At 43.4% G+C, this 12,463-nt stretch overlaps 1 protein-coding gene across 1 annotated transcript; it reads right to left on the bottom strand.

Moving 5' to 3' along the window:
* Positions 1–992: 992 nt before the first annotated feature.
* On the bottom strand, positions 993–11,365 carry LOC104038842 (E3 ubiquitin-protein ligase RBBP6-like). The gene is given in 11 exon segments (XM_075725265.1): positions 993–1,004; positions 1,261–1,440; positions 1,857–1,960; positions 2,698–2,746; positions 2,748–2,883; positions 3,791–3,930; positions 4,773–4,869; positions 4,983–5,071; positions 7,200–7,244; positions 9,554–9,600; positions 11,200–11,365. Coding segments are annotated over 11 exon segments (1,065 nt in total).
* Between the last annotated feature and the right edge of the window lie 1,098 nt (positions 11,366–12,463).

Below are 12,463 nucleotides of genomic sequence, written 5' to 3'. Positions count from 1 at the left end.
TTGGGGGCCGGCCCCTTTGGCGTTGGAGAAATCCCCGGACGTTCGCAAGCCCCGTGACGGGTTCGGGAAAAAACGCCGCCGAGCGTGCCTCATACATCGGGGCATAGGCAGCACAGGTGAGACCGCAGCCCCGGTCTCTGTGGTGCCGTGGAAGCGGCGGCAGTGGAGGCCGAGGGCTGGCCCCAGCTTTGGGGGCTGGCCCCTTTGGCGTTGGAGAAATCCCTGGACGTTCACAAGCCCCGTGCCGGGCTCTGGTAAAAAAAGCCACCAAGCGTGCCTCATACGTCGGGGCATAGGCAGCACAGGTTAGCCCGCAGCCCCAGTCTCCGTGGTGCCATGGAAGCGGCGGAAGTGGAGGCCGAGGGCTGGCCACAGCTTTGGGGGCTGGCCCCTTTGGCGTGGGAGAAATCCCCGAACGTTCGCAAGCCCCGTGCCGGGCTCGGGTAAAAAAAGCCGCCGAGCATGCCTCATACGTCGGGGCATAGGCAGCACAGGTGAGACTGCAGCCCCAGTCTCTGTGGTGCCGTGGAAGCGGCAAAAAATGATGCAAAAAGAGCAAAAAGAGCAAAAAGAGCAAGTCTTAACAGCACCCATGCAGTATCAAACATCAAGAAAACGTGATGTAGCCTCAAGACAGTAAAGCTGAATTTTAAAATGCCAATTTTTATATGTAATTATGTTTTCCTGAAAAAGAGTTCATTTTTCAGAGTCCTCTTTTCCGTCATGTACTGGAGTTTTGTTTTAAATAATCTTACTGCAAGCACAGATCCCCTTTCTTAAAGCCAATTCAAATTAAGACATCTAAAAATTAATTACTGCTTGTATTCTCCACAGCGATGTGTGCATACTCAGTTCATTATAAACCAGCTGCACTATAAGTCCTGTGTTACAGCCTCGTTTAACAGGTTACAAGTAGTTATCGCTTGAATTTCTGTAGAATACTCACAGTTCCCAGCCTGCTCTGCCACCTGCTGAGCAAATTGTTCTGGCTTTCATTGGATGACCTATTGGAGTGGGGAGACCAAAAAAAAAAACCAAAAGCCCATTCCGTTGGTCTGAAGATAATTCTTCTAAGGAAATCCTGAAGTTATAGACACTTACCAGCTGTGGATATTGGTTGCCCTTGGGGGCCCAGAACACTTGCTAATGCTGGCTGTCTTTGTACAGGATCCTGGTAGCCCTTGTGAATAAATGCAAACAGTTGGAAAATAAGCTCTACGAAAATACCACAATCAGCGCATATGATGAAATAAAACTTACCTTGTCTTCCAAAAAAATGCTGATTGTCAGAGTGGAAGGTTTAGACAGTTGAGTGGCACTCACCAGAGCAGCAGGAGGTGTCAGGAGTGGTGTTGGTGACGGCTGCTGCTGCTGTTGCTGCTGAATCTGCTTAGGAAGCCGTTTCTTGTAGCCAGTTCCGTTTCTGAAGTTGTTCACAGCCTAGAGGCAGAAAAACATTTACAAAAAGGTAATATGAAACTTCAGTAGACACATGAACAAATGCCTCCACAGAATAAAATTTTTTTTTGTATTCCAGTAAATGCTACCAACCCTAAAATAAATCACCATACAGATATATGAACGACTCAAGAGTATCTGTATTTCAAGTACTTCAGTGTTCACACCAATTTGAAAGTGAGGCAATCACGTTAAACAAAAGTGTGACCTGAATGTGCCAGGTTGTCTCTAAAGAGTTGTAAGCTTCCGTGACAACAGAGAAAGTATTTGAAAAGTAAAGTTAGCCTTGTTCAATTTTGCCTTGCTTAAAGGAGATGTAAATGAATATTTGCTTCCCTTTCAGCTTTTTACAAACAGACTTTTCTTGCAAACAGTTTACATAAAAGGCATCATGGCACCTGGCGTAGGAAGTTGTTGGCAATTAAAGAATCAGGCGAAACGTCTGTCTGGTGGCACGTTGGGCAGGTATGCTCCTCAGATTCCAGTAATGCTGTTCTAATACCTGTGAGTAATTACAATCATCAAAACAGTTTTTAGCCAAACTAAGGACATTTGTTGGCTTCTAATAAATTCTAAAACCACATCTATGATTAATGGGTGAATATGGTCTTGAATTGAGAGCACAAAGCTATATAAAAGTTCAGTAGTGTCAAAAATGTCTAGTATGCAGCACACAACTGTACAGTTTTGATATTTCACTACTGTCACACCTAAAGATGTAGAGTAGGCTGTGTCTTGATGCTTCCACTAGTCTTTTTTCCACTGTCTAGTACAGCGAGAAGTCACCAATCTCCACGTTAATGAATAAAACGCATCTCAAAACACCATTAGAAAGTTTGAGTTGTGAAGGTTTTAACCACATCTCCTGTGGAGAAGAATGGGGATCAAATGCCTAACTATCCCTTTGGTGCAGACCACAGTAAAGCACCAGAGCTGGCTGTATAATTTTGTATGAGGGAAAGGGCTGTGGATAAACTAAATGCGTTCCATATCTAATACTGTAATCACCTGCACAATGATGCACTCTTCTCCTACTCGTCCTTCTGCATATAAAGAGGACATAACTAGGTACGGAAAAAGGGAAAAAAACTTTCTGCCTTTTTTTGCGCCCTTTCCTGTTCAGCACCTACTTACATGTTAAATAGAACTGATAAGAAAGTAATTTCATTATCTCCTACTTCTGCTTTTAGAAGATCAGATGTGATGTTTTGAATGAACAGACAGGGCAGTAACACTTACATTCGTCACAGTAACTGTTCCCACAGCAGGGAATAACAGCTGCATTGCTCCATTAGATCTTTACAAATGAGACATAACACCTCATCTGGAATATGATCATCGGACGAGGAGGAGGAGGAGGAGGAGGAGGACGGCTCTGCTGGTAGAAAGGGAGGCTTTTCCTTCTTGCCTCTAGCATAAGCTTCCCTGGAGGCGGGGTGGGGAAGGAAAAAGGAAAAAGATTGGTCAAGGAAAACTTTTCCAAGCTTTGGATTTTGTCAAAGGAAGAGAATAGATGGAATCCATCTCACTCCCCATTACACTTCTAACACGTAGGCATTTAGTTTGAACTACTTTTGTATAGCCTCAGCACTAGAAAAGGGAAGGGGGAAGAATTTTCCTTCTGCAGAACTCTCCCATTCATTGATCAACTAAGAAACTAGCTCAGACTAGAAAAGTAATTCCTTGACAGCTAGAAATCAGGTGAAATGAATCCCACCTCTCTTTTGCCAGAGGGTAAATGTAAATTGCAGGCTCAGGCTAAACTTAGTCTCCCAGTAATTACGTTTGAGAAATGGAGGAAGCCTGTGTTACAGCTTCTACAAAAGGAGATCCATGACAGAAAAAACACAAGTGCTACCAAGTGCATTTGAAAACGGAAACTCTTGTCAGCACACAGTAGTGTTTTCTTAGTTTATAGCCACAGGAAAACTTCAGTCTGTTTCACACATGGGACTGGATAAAAGTCAGGGGGGCAGGAAAGCTCAGTCCAACAGCTATTTGTTACATTTTGCAGGAAGCCTTTGAAGCATAACCCAGAAGCAAAATGAGTGTTCAAAGAGAATGAGTCCGCTGTAAACACTACTGAAACAGTTTGCAGAAATACAGATTCTTAGCATACCACAAGTCTCACCAACTTGCAGGGGCAGGAACAGTAGGACCACCCTATTTTTATACTAGAAAGTATCACAAAATTTAAAGGGTAAGCTACAATGACAATGCTTCCTCCTCCATAAGTCCAGATGCTGGCCAACTTGGTTGCATTGCCACGCAGACATTTACGCATGGTTTTTCTCCTTCCCTTATTGGTCAGTCCAACTAATTGCCTACTTACGCATTAATAGCTGGTATTGCATATTTTCCACTCTTTGTCAGCATAGCACCCTTGGTGTTGGGATCTTTCACCTCCACCATGAAACTCCTGGGAATTCCTGTGCTCTTTTTAACTCTGGGAACAGACTCAAATTTTTTGTCCTGTTAAGAAAAGAAACGCAGACATCCCTCATCTCAAGACCCACACTTAAGATGACATTTCAAGGACTATTTTAAGCAGCAAAAGCCTTTAGTGCTCACCTTTTACCTAGCCTAATGGTTGCTCGACTAAAAGACTTCTTTTCCTAAAAGATCAGAGCCAGGATGTTCCAAAGGCTTGAGCAGTGTTTTGAACTCATTCGACATTCTTTGGCTTAACTTCAGGTTCCTTAAGGGGGAAATATCCCCGCGCCCACCATCCACTCAGAGAAGAGACACAAACCCGCTCCTCCTCCCCAGCGCAATTCAGCGTGAGAGCTCAGTTTTCTGCTCTGAATCATTCCCAGGGGAATCTTATGTTCACCATCTCTCGATGAACGTTGAATTCATACCTCATGCATATACATTCAGTGACAAATGTTAAATGGCATGAATACTCAACCAGAGGCTTGTGTGATTAAAACACACACATATTCACAAGCTGGGGTCAACAGAAACATCTTGGGTTTAGATGGAATCCTAATAACCTCTGGACTGTCATTAAAAAGATTTAAAACCAGAAACATTTCCAGTGATATTGAAATATACAAAAACGTGCGTGAAAGTCCACAGAGAAAGGTCTATGGACATATTTAATGTCTATGATCTCAAAAAAAGACAATTTTACATTTGTAGTTGCAGGTTTCCCTGGAACTTTGAAGGGCTTTGCAACATTGCCAGGTAACCTCTGTGTTTCACCCCAAGACAAACAATTCTTGATAGGAGTGTTTCTGTATTTGTTACGTGACTGCCAAGGTGAAAACAATGACAAACTACCGAACACCATCAGTCCCCCCCAGTCTTACCCCATGTGTTGGGCAGTTCTTCCTATAGTGGCCAGGTTTTCCACAACAGAAGCAAGTGTAAGATGGTGGAGGTGGACCCAAGGCTTTCTTCATGTAACTGAAAGATTTTTGGGAAAAAAAGAAAAAGGTATGCAGAGGTGTCTCTCTTGTTCCAACAAGCATCTCTACACATCATCTTCAAACAACACATTTGACATTATCAGCACTTACTTGATTGGATCATATTCCTGGCAAGACTGTATCATCATCGCTGTTATTTTATCTTCCTCGGAAGCATCGGCTTCAGCCAGATTGGCAGTCTGTTTAACAGGTCAGGATTTGACACACGCATGAGAAACACAGTGAAGCCCACACGGCCAAAGACCACACCACTCACCCAGTCCCGTCAAGAGCAGCACAACGCCAGCTGAGGCTGCACCAAAACAGCTACTCATATAAACCAGAGTTGTGCTGAAGATGTTCTGGGGAGTCCTTACGCCCTTACAGGGTGCTTGTGTGCCTGTTAACATGCTTGAAAAGAGTGTTCTTGGGCATCCAAAACCTTAGGCTCTGTCTGCATCTTACATAAAGACTTGTGTAAGCAGTCCCATTTTCTTCCAAGTGCACTCAAGCTCTGCGTAGAAACAATTACACTGTCCAGTATTTTTAAACTGATTTTTAAGATCCAAACTATTTGAAGGAGAAGATCTCCGCTGTACATTTAATTGAGAAAGATATACGCCAGTATCATGATTTACGTTTTGCAGCCTGAAAAGGACATTCAGCTTAGGAGTCAGGGAAGTTGTTTCTGCTTGCTGAAACTGAGCTTCAGACACAGAAGCATGAAAAGGAATCAAGCTTTTTAGAATCCCTCAGCAAGACAAAAGATTCTTTTCAGGAGAAATTTGACCTTCATGTGCTGTAGGCAGCGCAAACTGCATGTGACCTTCAGGCACCTATCATTCAGATCAACCATGCATGTTTTTGGTTTTAGATGCATTCATTCACAAAAGCAACCATCTAGTTTCAGTATTTTATTAAATGCTTGTTTCATATATACATTTTTTTCTCAACTGTAACATCATCCAGAACAACATCTATGAAATCCTTGCCATTAACATTTACAGACAACTTTACAGATATTTGACTACTTTGAACCCAAACGGTTTACAAAACACACCCTAGGAACAGACCAAAATTCAAATATGGCATTTAATGCATTGTAATAACAAAACAGAAAACGTTTTATGACATATTGCCTCCATGCTAAGCCAGTCTGCACTCAAGAGCTTAGAGCAAGTAACAGTTTTGAGCTGATTTATGCTATGTTCCTGTATTTTTCTCTAAATTTGCTCAAAAGATTAAATGTCTACACCACTTGGGCAGTTTTTCACATTTTAGAGGAAAACTGCACATGAGTTTACAGAACCAAGGACACGTTTAGGCACAGCACTAATGGAGTCCAAGTTCTTTTGGTGGATACCTTCCAAATTTTTTTTTTTTTATTTTCCAAATGTATACAATGTAATTTCTGCAGTGAGTGAGGGAAGAAGTTAGGAGTGGGAAGAGATTTCTCTTTCTTGGAAATGAACTCCAGCCGTTATTTTCAGAAGGAAGAAGCAGCTCCTCTGCACTAGGCCCGGCCTTCTCTAATGTTTGTCACTCGAAAGACCACTCATTCCATTGGCTAGCACTACGCCTTTGCACAAAGTGCAATCACTACTGAAATCACCAGGCAAAGTTACACATTGTTGAGCACAAAATGCAAGCAGTTCCACAGCAAAACATGGCATTGCAACAGTTTCAGAAGGTCACATCTGCTAATATGCCACACATACACACTGGCATATTCCTATAAACAGTCAGGTACCTTTACACAATTGACACAGCCTGCGCTCAAACAAATTAGATTGTGCTGTCCACTGTAGATGCACTGCGATGTATGAAACTCTGCAGCATTCACAGAATGGAACTATAACTCTCGGGACTAGAAATTCAAAAACAGCCATGCAACCGTCCATGTTCCAGAGACGCTTCTAGTTTGGCTGTTGCACCCCCCACTGAAATGTCCATAACATACAGACAGTAGAAATCTTCTGTGAAAATTGTGTTAATTTCCAACACACAATGAACAAAACGTATGAAAAACGCTAAACAGCTTCTGCAGTGCTGCTTCTTTGTGTCTTGAAGAGGAGTAATACAGCAACATCACGTTGAGGCTGATAAGGTACTCCCCTTCTATCTTCCCAAACTGGCAACCACTCTTTACAGCACAGTATCAAAATATACACACATTTTACAGTTAAAATAAATACTTTACATTATTAAAAACTAAATTAAAGTTTTGTTCACATTACAACAGTTATCCAGTATAAGATTTAAAAATACAAAGCAAATGCTTTTGGTTTTAAGCTTTTGACAAGAAAATACAGATTTTTATATACATACCTTAATAAGCTGGGACAGAGAAATAGATGCAGAAGAGTCATCAATCTGTTCACAAAACATTAAACACATATTCAAGTTTGACAACCAAAACATAGCAATAGTTCACCTCTCCTGTAGCCTGGAAGTCTGCATTGTATCCTGTGAGTGTCACTGAAAGAGGCATTTCCAATGTGGCGTAATTTGCATTTGTTCAAAAAAACGTCCAAACCTGTGACAGCTCCAGAGAGCCTATGTGGTTAATAAGAAGAAATTAAACTAACCAAACCCGTTTGAGATCAACTTATTGCTCCAGAATATCTCAGAGGAGCCCTTGTCAAATGCTCACAATTGCTTAAAAGTCAAAGGGGTAAGGAAGCTAGCAATTTTCAGCTAAAAGGGATTTTAAAAAAAACCTTACGTTTCTTTGAGAGAGAAGCATCACTACAGGAAAATTATTTTCAGTGTACTTTGTGAAGTATTCAGTGAGTTAGTTTGGAAAATTAATACAAGGCCACATTGTTCAGAATTAAGTGCAGGGTGTAGAAAAAAGAGTGAGATTGTGTTTTTACATACTGTTTTTGATGGTCCACTCACTGGCTCCCTTCGACTTCTGGAAAAAGAAATGGAGGTGATCAGAACTTAAAATAGAGCACGTACCTCCTGAAGATGAGGAAGTACAAGGAAATGCTTGAGATTACCACACAGGGGTTTCTTTATACATTTCCCTTCAAGAACACACTGCAAGGCGAGTAATGCATTTTTGAAGGCCTCTCCACCATTACAGCATACGGTCAGCATTCCCAAACATTAACCACTCTACCAGTTGCTTCTGCAGTGTTTCCAGACAGAGGAATCAAAAGCTAATCCACCTGGCTAATTTTCAACGTTACAACAGCAGTGCCATTCTTTCCTTGTCCCCACACACAGGGATTTAGTTGAGCTTTGATGCCAGCAGCATCTGTCCTCTCACTTTAGGGCAGCATTACAATACCAGGAGAGGGTGCCACCCAACCGGAAACGGAGGATGCATTCACAAGACAGCACTAAGCATCCATACTTAAATTAACCCCCAAAACAAGGCCACGTTTATAAGCACAACGCTGGGGTTTCCACAATTACTCGGTAGTGCCTGAAAGCACTACAACAACTACTGCAGTAATATGCCCAAAGTTTACATGCAGAGCCACACAAATTCAGGGTTTTTGGCTTGCAAGTGCTTCATGAGTACCAGGATGCTGCTGTACTGTTTGTTCAAGATACACTGTAACTCATCAGTATACTTATTTATGGGGAACCCACATCAGAAGGACATGGCAAAACCACAAGCTAATAACACCTACTAATTGTGGTGGAGAGGCCTATCTTGAAGAAGGATGGAAAACATGACCATTCAAACAGTGCTAATGTACCTGATACAGACCTGGACTGCATGAATACAGAAATGACAGCAATAAAGCTGTAGGCCAGATTGCATTTGAGTGTCTGTCATTTTAATCAATACGCCCGATTCTCTGTCCTCTGTAAATCTTAGGAATACAGAGTTAAAACCTAGAGCACAGATATCAGCTTAGGGTCAAAACAGACTTAGAAGGAGAACTAGTAACATTTGGTAGTGTGCTTAACTGCTTACTGTGTTTCACGTTTGGAAAGGATTAACTATTCCTACATCGTACGCGCACAAAATGCAATACACTTTGGGACACCGTCCTTTTTCTCTTGCCTGAAATGGACGTTGTCTTTAGGAAACTCACAGGAATCACTTATGAATGGAACTTCTTGTTTGCATGGTTCGCCAGCTGGCAACCCTTACTCTTTCCTCTATAGCTAGTATGCAAAAAACACAGACTTGGGGCGTAATAAGACCTGCCATATCCCACCCTCCCTCCCCCAAATGCAAGAAAGAGTCAAACCCTGAGAATCAGACTCTTCTGAGATGGGAACAAATTCTGAGTTCACACTACAATGCATATCTCTCTTTACTATAAAAGCAATAAAAGCAAATAGATATAGTAAAGAGCACTCCAGGTAGAGGATACAGGATCTACATCTTGGGTCTCAGAAACATCAAGCTCAAGAACAGGTGCAATAGAATCATCTTAAAAGTTACCATTGCTGCAGTTCGAACCCCATGTCCCAGCAGGCCTAAACATGGAAGTCGACTTTGGGACAGATACATTACAATCTACCCCATGACAACCAAAATTAACAGCAGCTTTAACAACAAAGATGCAATCTGAATGCCTCTGTAAACTAATATATCCACAAAAGCAGCTAACACACTGAAAGCCCTAACAAAGGGTACAATGCTGTATGGATACTTACACAACATAGGTTTTGCTGGTACCTTTGCCTCCTCCAACAGGGATTCTTCAAACGATCACCGATGAGTTCTTAGCAATCAGGGCATTACCATCTGTGTATTCTGAAAACAACACAAATGCAGACAAAAACAGCAGTCACTTTGGAAGAATGGATATTACATTACATAGCACTTCAGGGAATCCCTTCACAGGGATGAAAGCAAAGCTTTAGAGGTAACATTGTGCTTTTATCGTCTCCACACACTAACGGGACATTCCTCAAAGTCTTCAGGTTTGGTAATCAAACACAAGCAGAAAAATCTTTTCCATCCTTTTAAAATAGTTGGAATGCCAGCAGCACAATGGTCTCCAAGGTCACTCAGGACTGACAGAACACAGAGGACAGCCTGCCATCTGCATTAAGACCAGGTCAGAGGCCCAGCTGGGGTTTGTTGGTGGTCTGTTGTATTTTGCCTGAGAAGCAGAATAGCACATGCTCCAAGTGTTTTGAGTCAGAATGTTACAGGGCAGGAAAGAGCATTCCAGAATCCTGAGCCCTCGAGTTTACAGTTCTTCCACAATCCTGTGAGAACATCTATTCCAAAAGACAGGTCAAGAAATTCAGATCAAATTAAGAGGAGGCAAGTTGAAATGCATCATTCTTGAGTACAGGCTTTTTGAAGGGAATTCTGCCTTTAGAGAACATGCCTCTAGAGTAAGCATGGAAGAGGACACCCCTGCCCCCCCGACATTTAAAATGTCCCATCATCCAGTTTAGCTTCCCAGTATCTTCAAAAGACTCCATCATATCATTTTTTTCCACTGATATTTAAAATCCTGTTTACTTTTAAACAAAAACCATCTACATCTGATGAATAAAAACTGAAAGTCACGGTTAGGCATTTAAAGCAAAAATTTGGCACACGTAACCATTACACTGAAATGTATTCTCTAGCTTTGCTCTGAAAACCGTGGGGGGATTTTTGCATTTTCACATGGAAAACACCCTTAGGAAAGCTTCAGGAAGCACCTCTGTCACTAATACACCAAGTTTAAAATTTTAGACTCCTTTTACAAAGATCGAAGGGCAACACAACCTCCCTAGAGGAGGATCTGGTCACTGGTAAACGAGAGGGATGCTCTTTAAAGCATGAAAGATACTCCTTCTTTAACCTCACCTTTAGGAAACACCACGCTTAACAGAACCTAGTGAAGCAGATAATTTTTCTTCACTGGATGCTGATTACGGATGAAAACAAAGCAACACACTTTGTAAAACTACTACTAATGAGAAAAGAACATACAAAGCACAAAGTGATGTGCAATGCTGTTGCTCACCACCTGCAGACCGATGCCCAGCCCGTCCCTGAGCAGCGATCGCTGCCCCCAGCCAACTCCCCCCACTTTCTATACTAAGCATGATGTCCCATGGTATGGACTAGCCCTTTGGCCAGTTTGGGTCAGCTCTCCTCACTCTGCCCCCTCACAGCTTCTTCTGCACCTGGCAGAGCATGGCAAGCAGAAAAGTCCTTCACTACCATCAACAATCCTGAGCAACAACTACAACATCAGTGTGCTATCAACATTATTCTCATGCTAAATCCAAGCCACAGCACCACACCAGCCATTAGGGAGAAAATCAACTCTATCCCAGACAAAACCAGGACATATCTGTAGATAAACAGGCAGCTTTAGGTCCTGCACCAGCCACCCCCACGCACCTTCGCTGGTCTGGGCATTGCTGATCTGCAGGTCACAGTTGGTCGCCTTCAGCTTCTCGCGGCCCATGACCTGGTGCTTGAGGTCGCACAGGGCGATGTGGAGGTCGCTGAAGGTGACCGTATCATAGCTCAGCTGGGAGGAGAACTTGTAGTGGACGCATGACATGCTCCTCCTCGCAGCCCGGCCGGGCGGCCACACGATGGGGAGAGGCCCCCGTGGCCCAGGCTCCTCCTCCACTCCCTCTCTCGCACGCAGCGCTCCCAGGCCCGACCGCTCGCTACGGCCACTCGGGCGCCCAGCCTCAGAGTTCCACCCAGGGCTTTCCTGGACGACAAGTGCACGGGCTGCCGCCAGCGCCTCACCTCACCCAGCGCATTATGACAAAAGGTCCGTGTCATGGGGGCACGGCCTTCCTCCTAACCCTGAGCTCTCCCTAAAGGCAATCGCCATTCCTCCACACATTCCTCCAAACCTTCCCATCTACCACATCCACTGAGAGTGCAAGGGAGATTCTCCAGAAGCCCTTACGTGAAACCCGTTCAAATAAGCCAGCACGCTGGCCATTTCTTCCTAGCGGGAGTTCATCCGGCCCTGCACACTGCCGCATAACGTGGATGTTTGCAGAGAGATTAACTTGCTGTTCTGCAGGAAGCCACAATCAAACTAAAGGTAATGGTAAGAGTTTGGCTGCCACTACAGGCCTAGAGCATCCTGATTGCTCTGAGTCACCTACTCTGGGTCCCAGCCTTACTGGTTTACCCAAACAACCCAATCCAGCACATGCTAACCCTTGCACAGGAAATCATTTGCATCATTCAGACTTACTTGAAGATCAGACTACCCTATTTGCGCAACTACCAGGGCAATATTGGATAGGTGGAGAAAGGGCATTTCAGGATTTACCCTCCACCTGAGCTGAAAAGTGGATTCTAAGTGCATTAACACCTTCCGCACAGGACAGAACCAGTACCTCTTCTGCCTCTGCAGCTCCGAGATACTGATAGCTATGGGAAAAAGTGTTACAGCCCTCTGATGGAATGTGGCACTAAGTTCCTCAAAATGGGAAACAGGCCTGAGCATTCATGGTTGGGATGGGAAGCCATCATCGGGATGGGAAATCACCATTGGGATGGGAAACCATCGTGGGGATGGATGGGAAACCATGGTCGGGATGGGAAATCACCATTAGGATGGGAAACCATGGTGGGGATGGATGGGAAACCATGGTGGGGATGGGAAATCAGCATTGAGGACACGAAATCA

The sequence above is a fragment of the Pelecanus crispus genome, chromosome 28 (assembly GCF_030463565.1).
Source record: "Pelecanus crispus isolate bPelCri1 chromosome 28, bPelCri1.pri, whole genome shotgun sequence".
Taxonomy (NCBI): Eukaryota; Metazoa; Chordata; class Aves; order Pelecaniformes; family Pelecanidae; genus Pelecanus; species Pelecanus crispus.
This window is presented reverse-complemented; position numbering and strand designations above follow the sequence as displayed.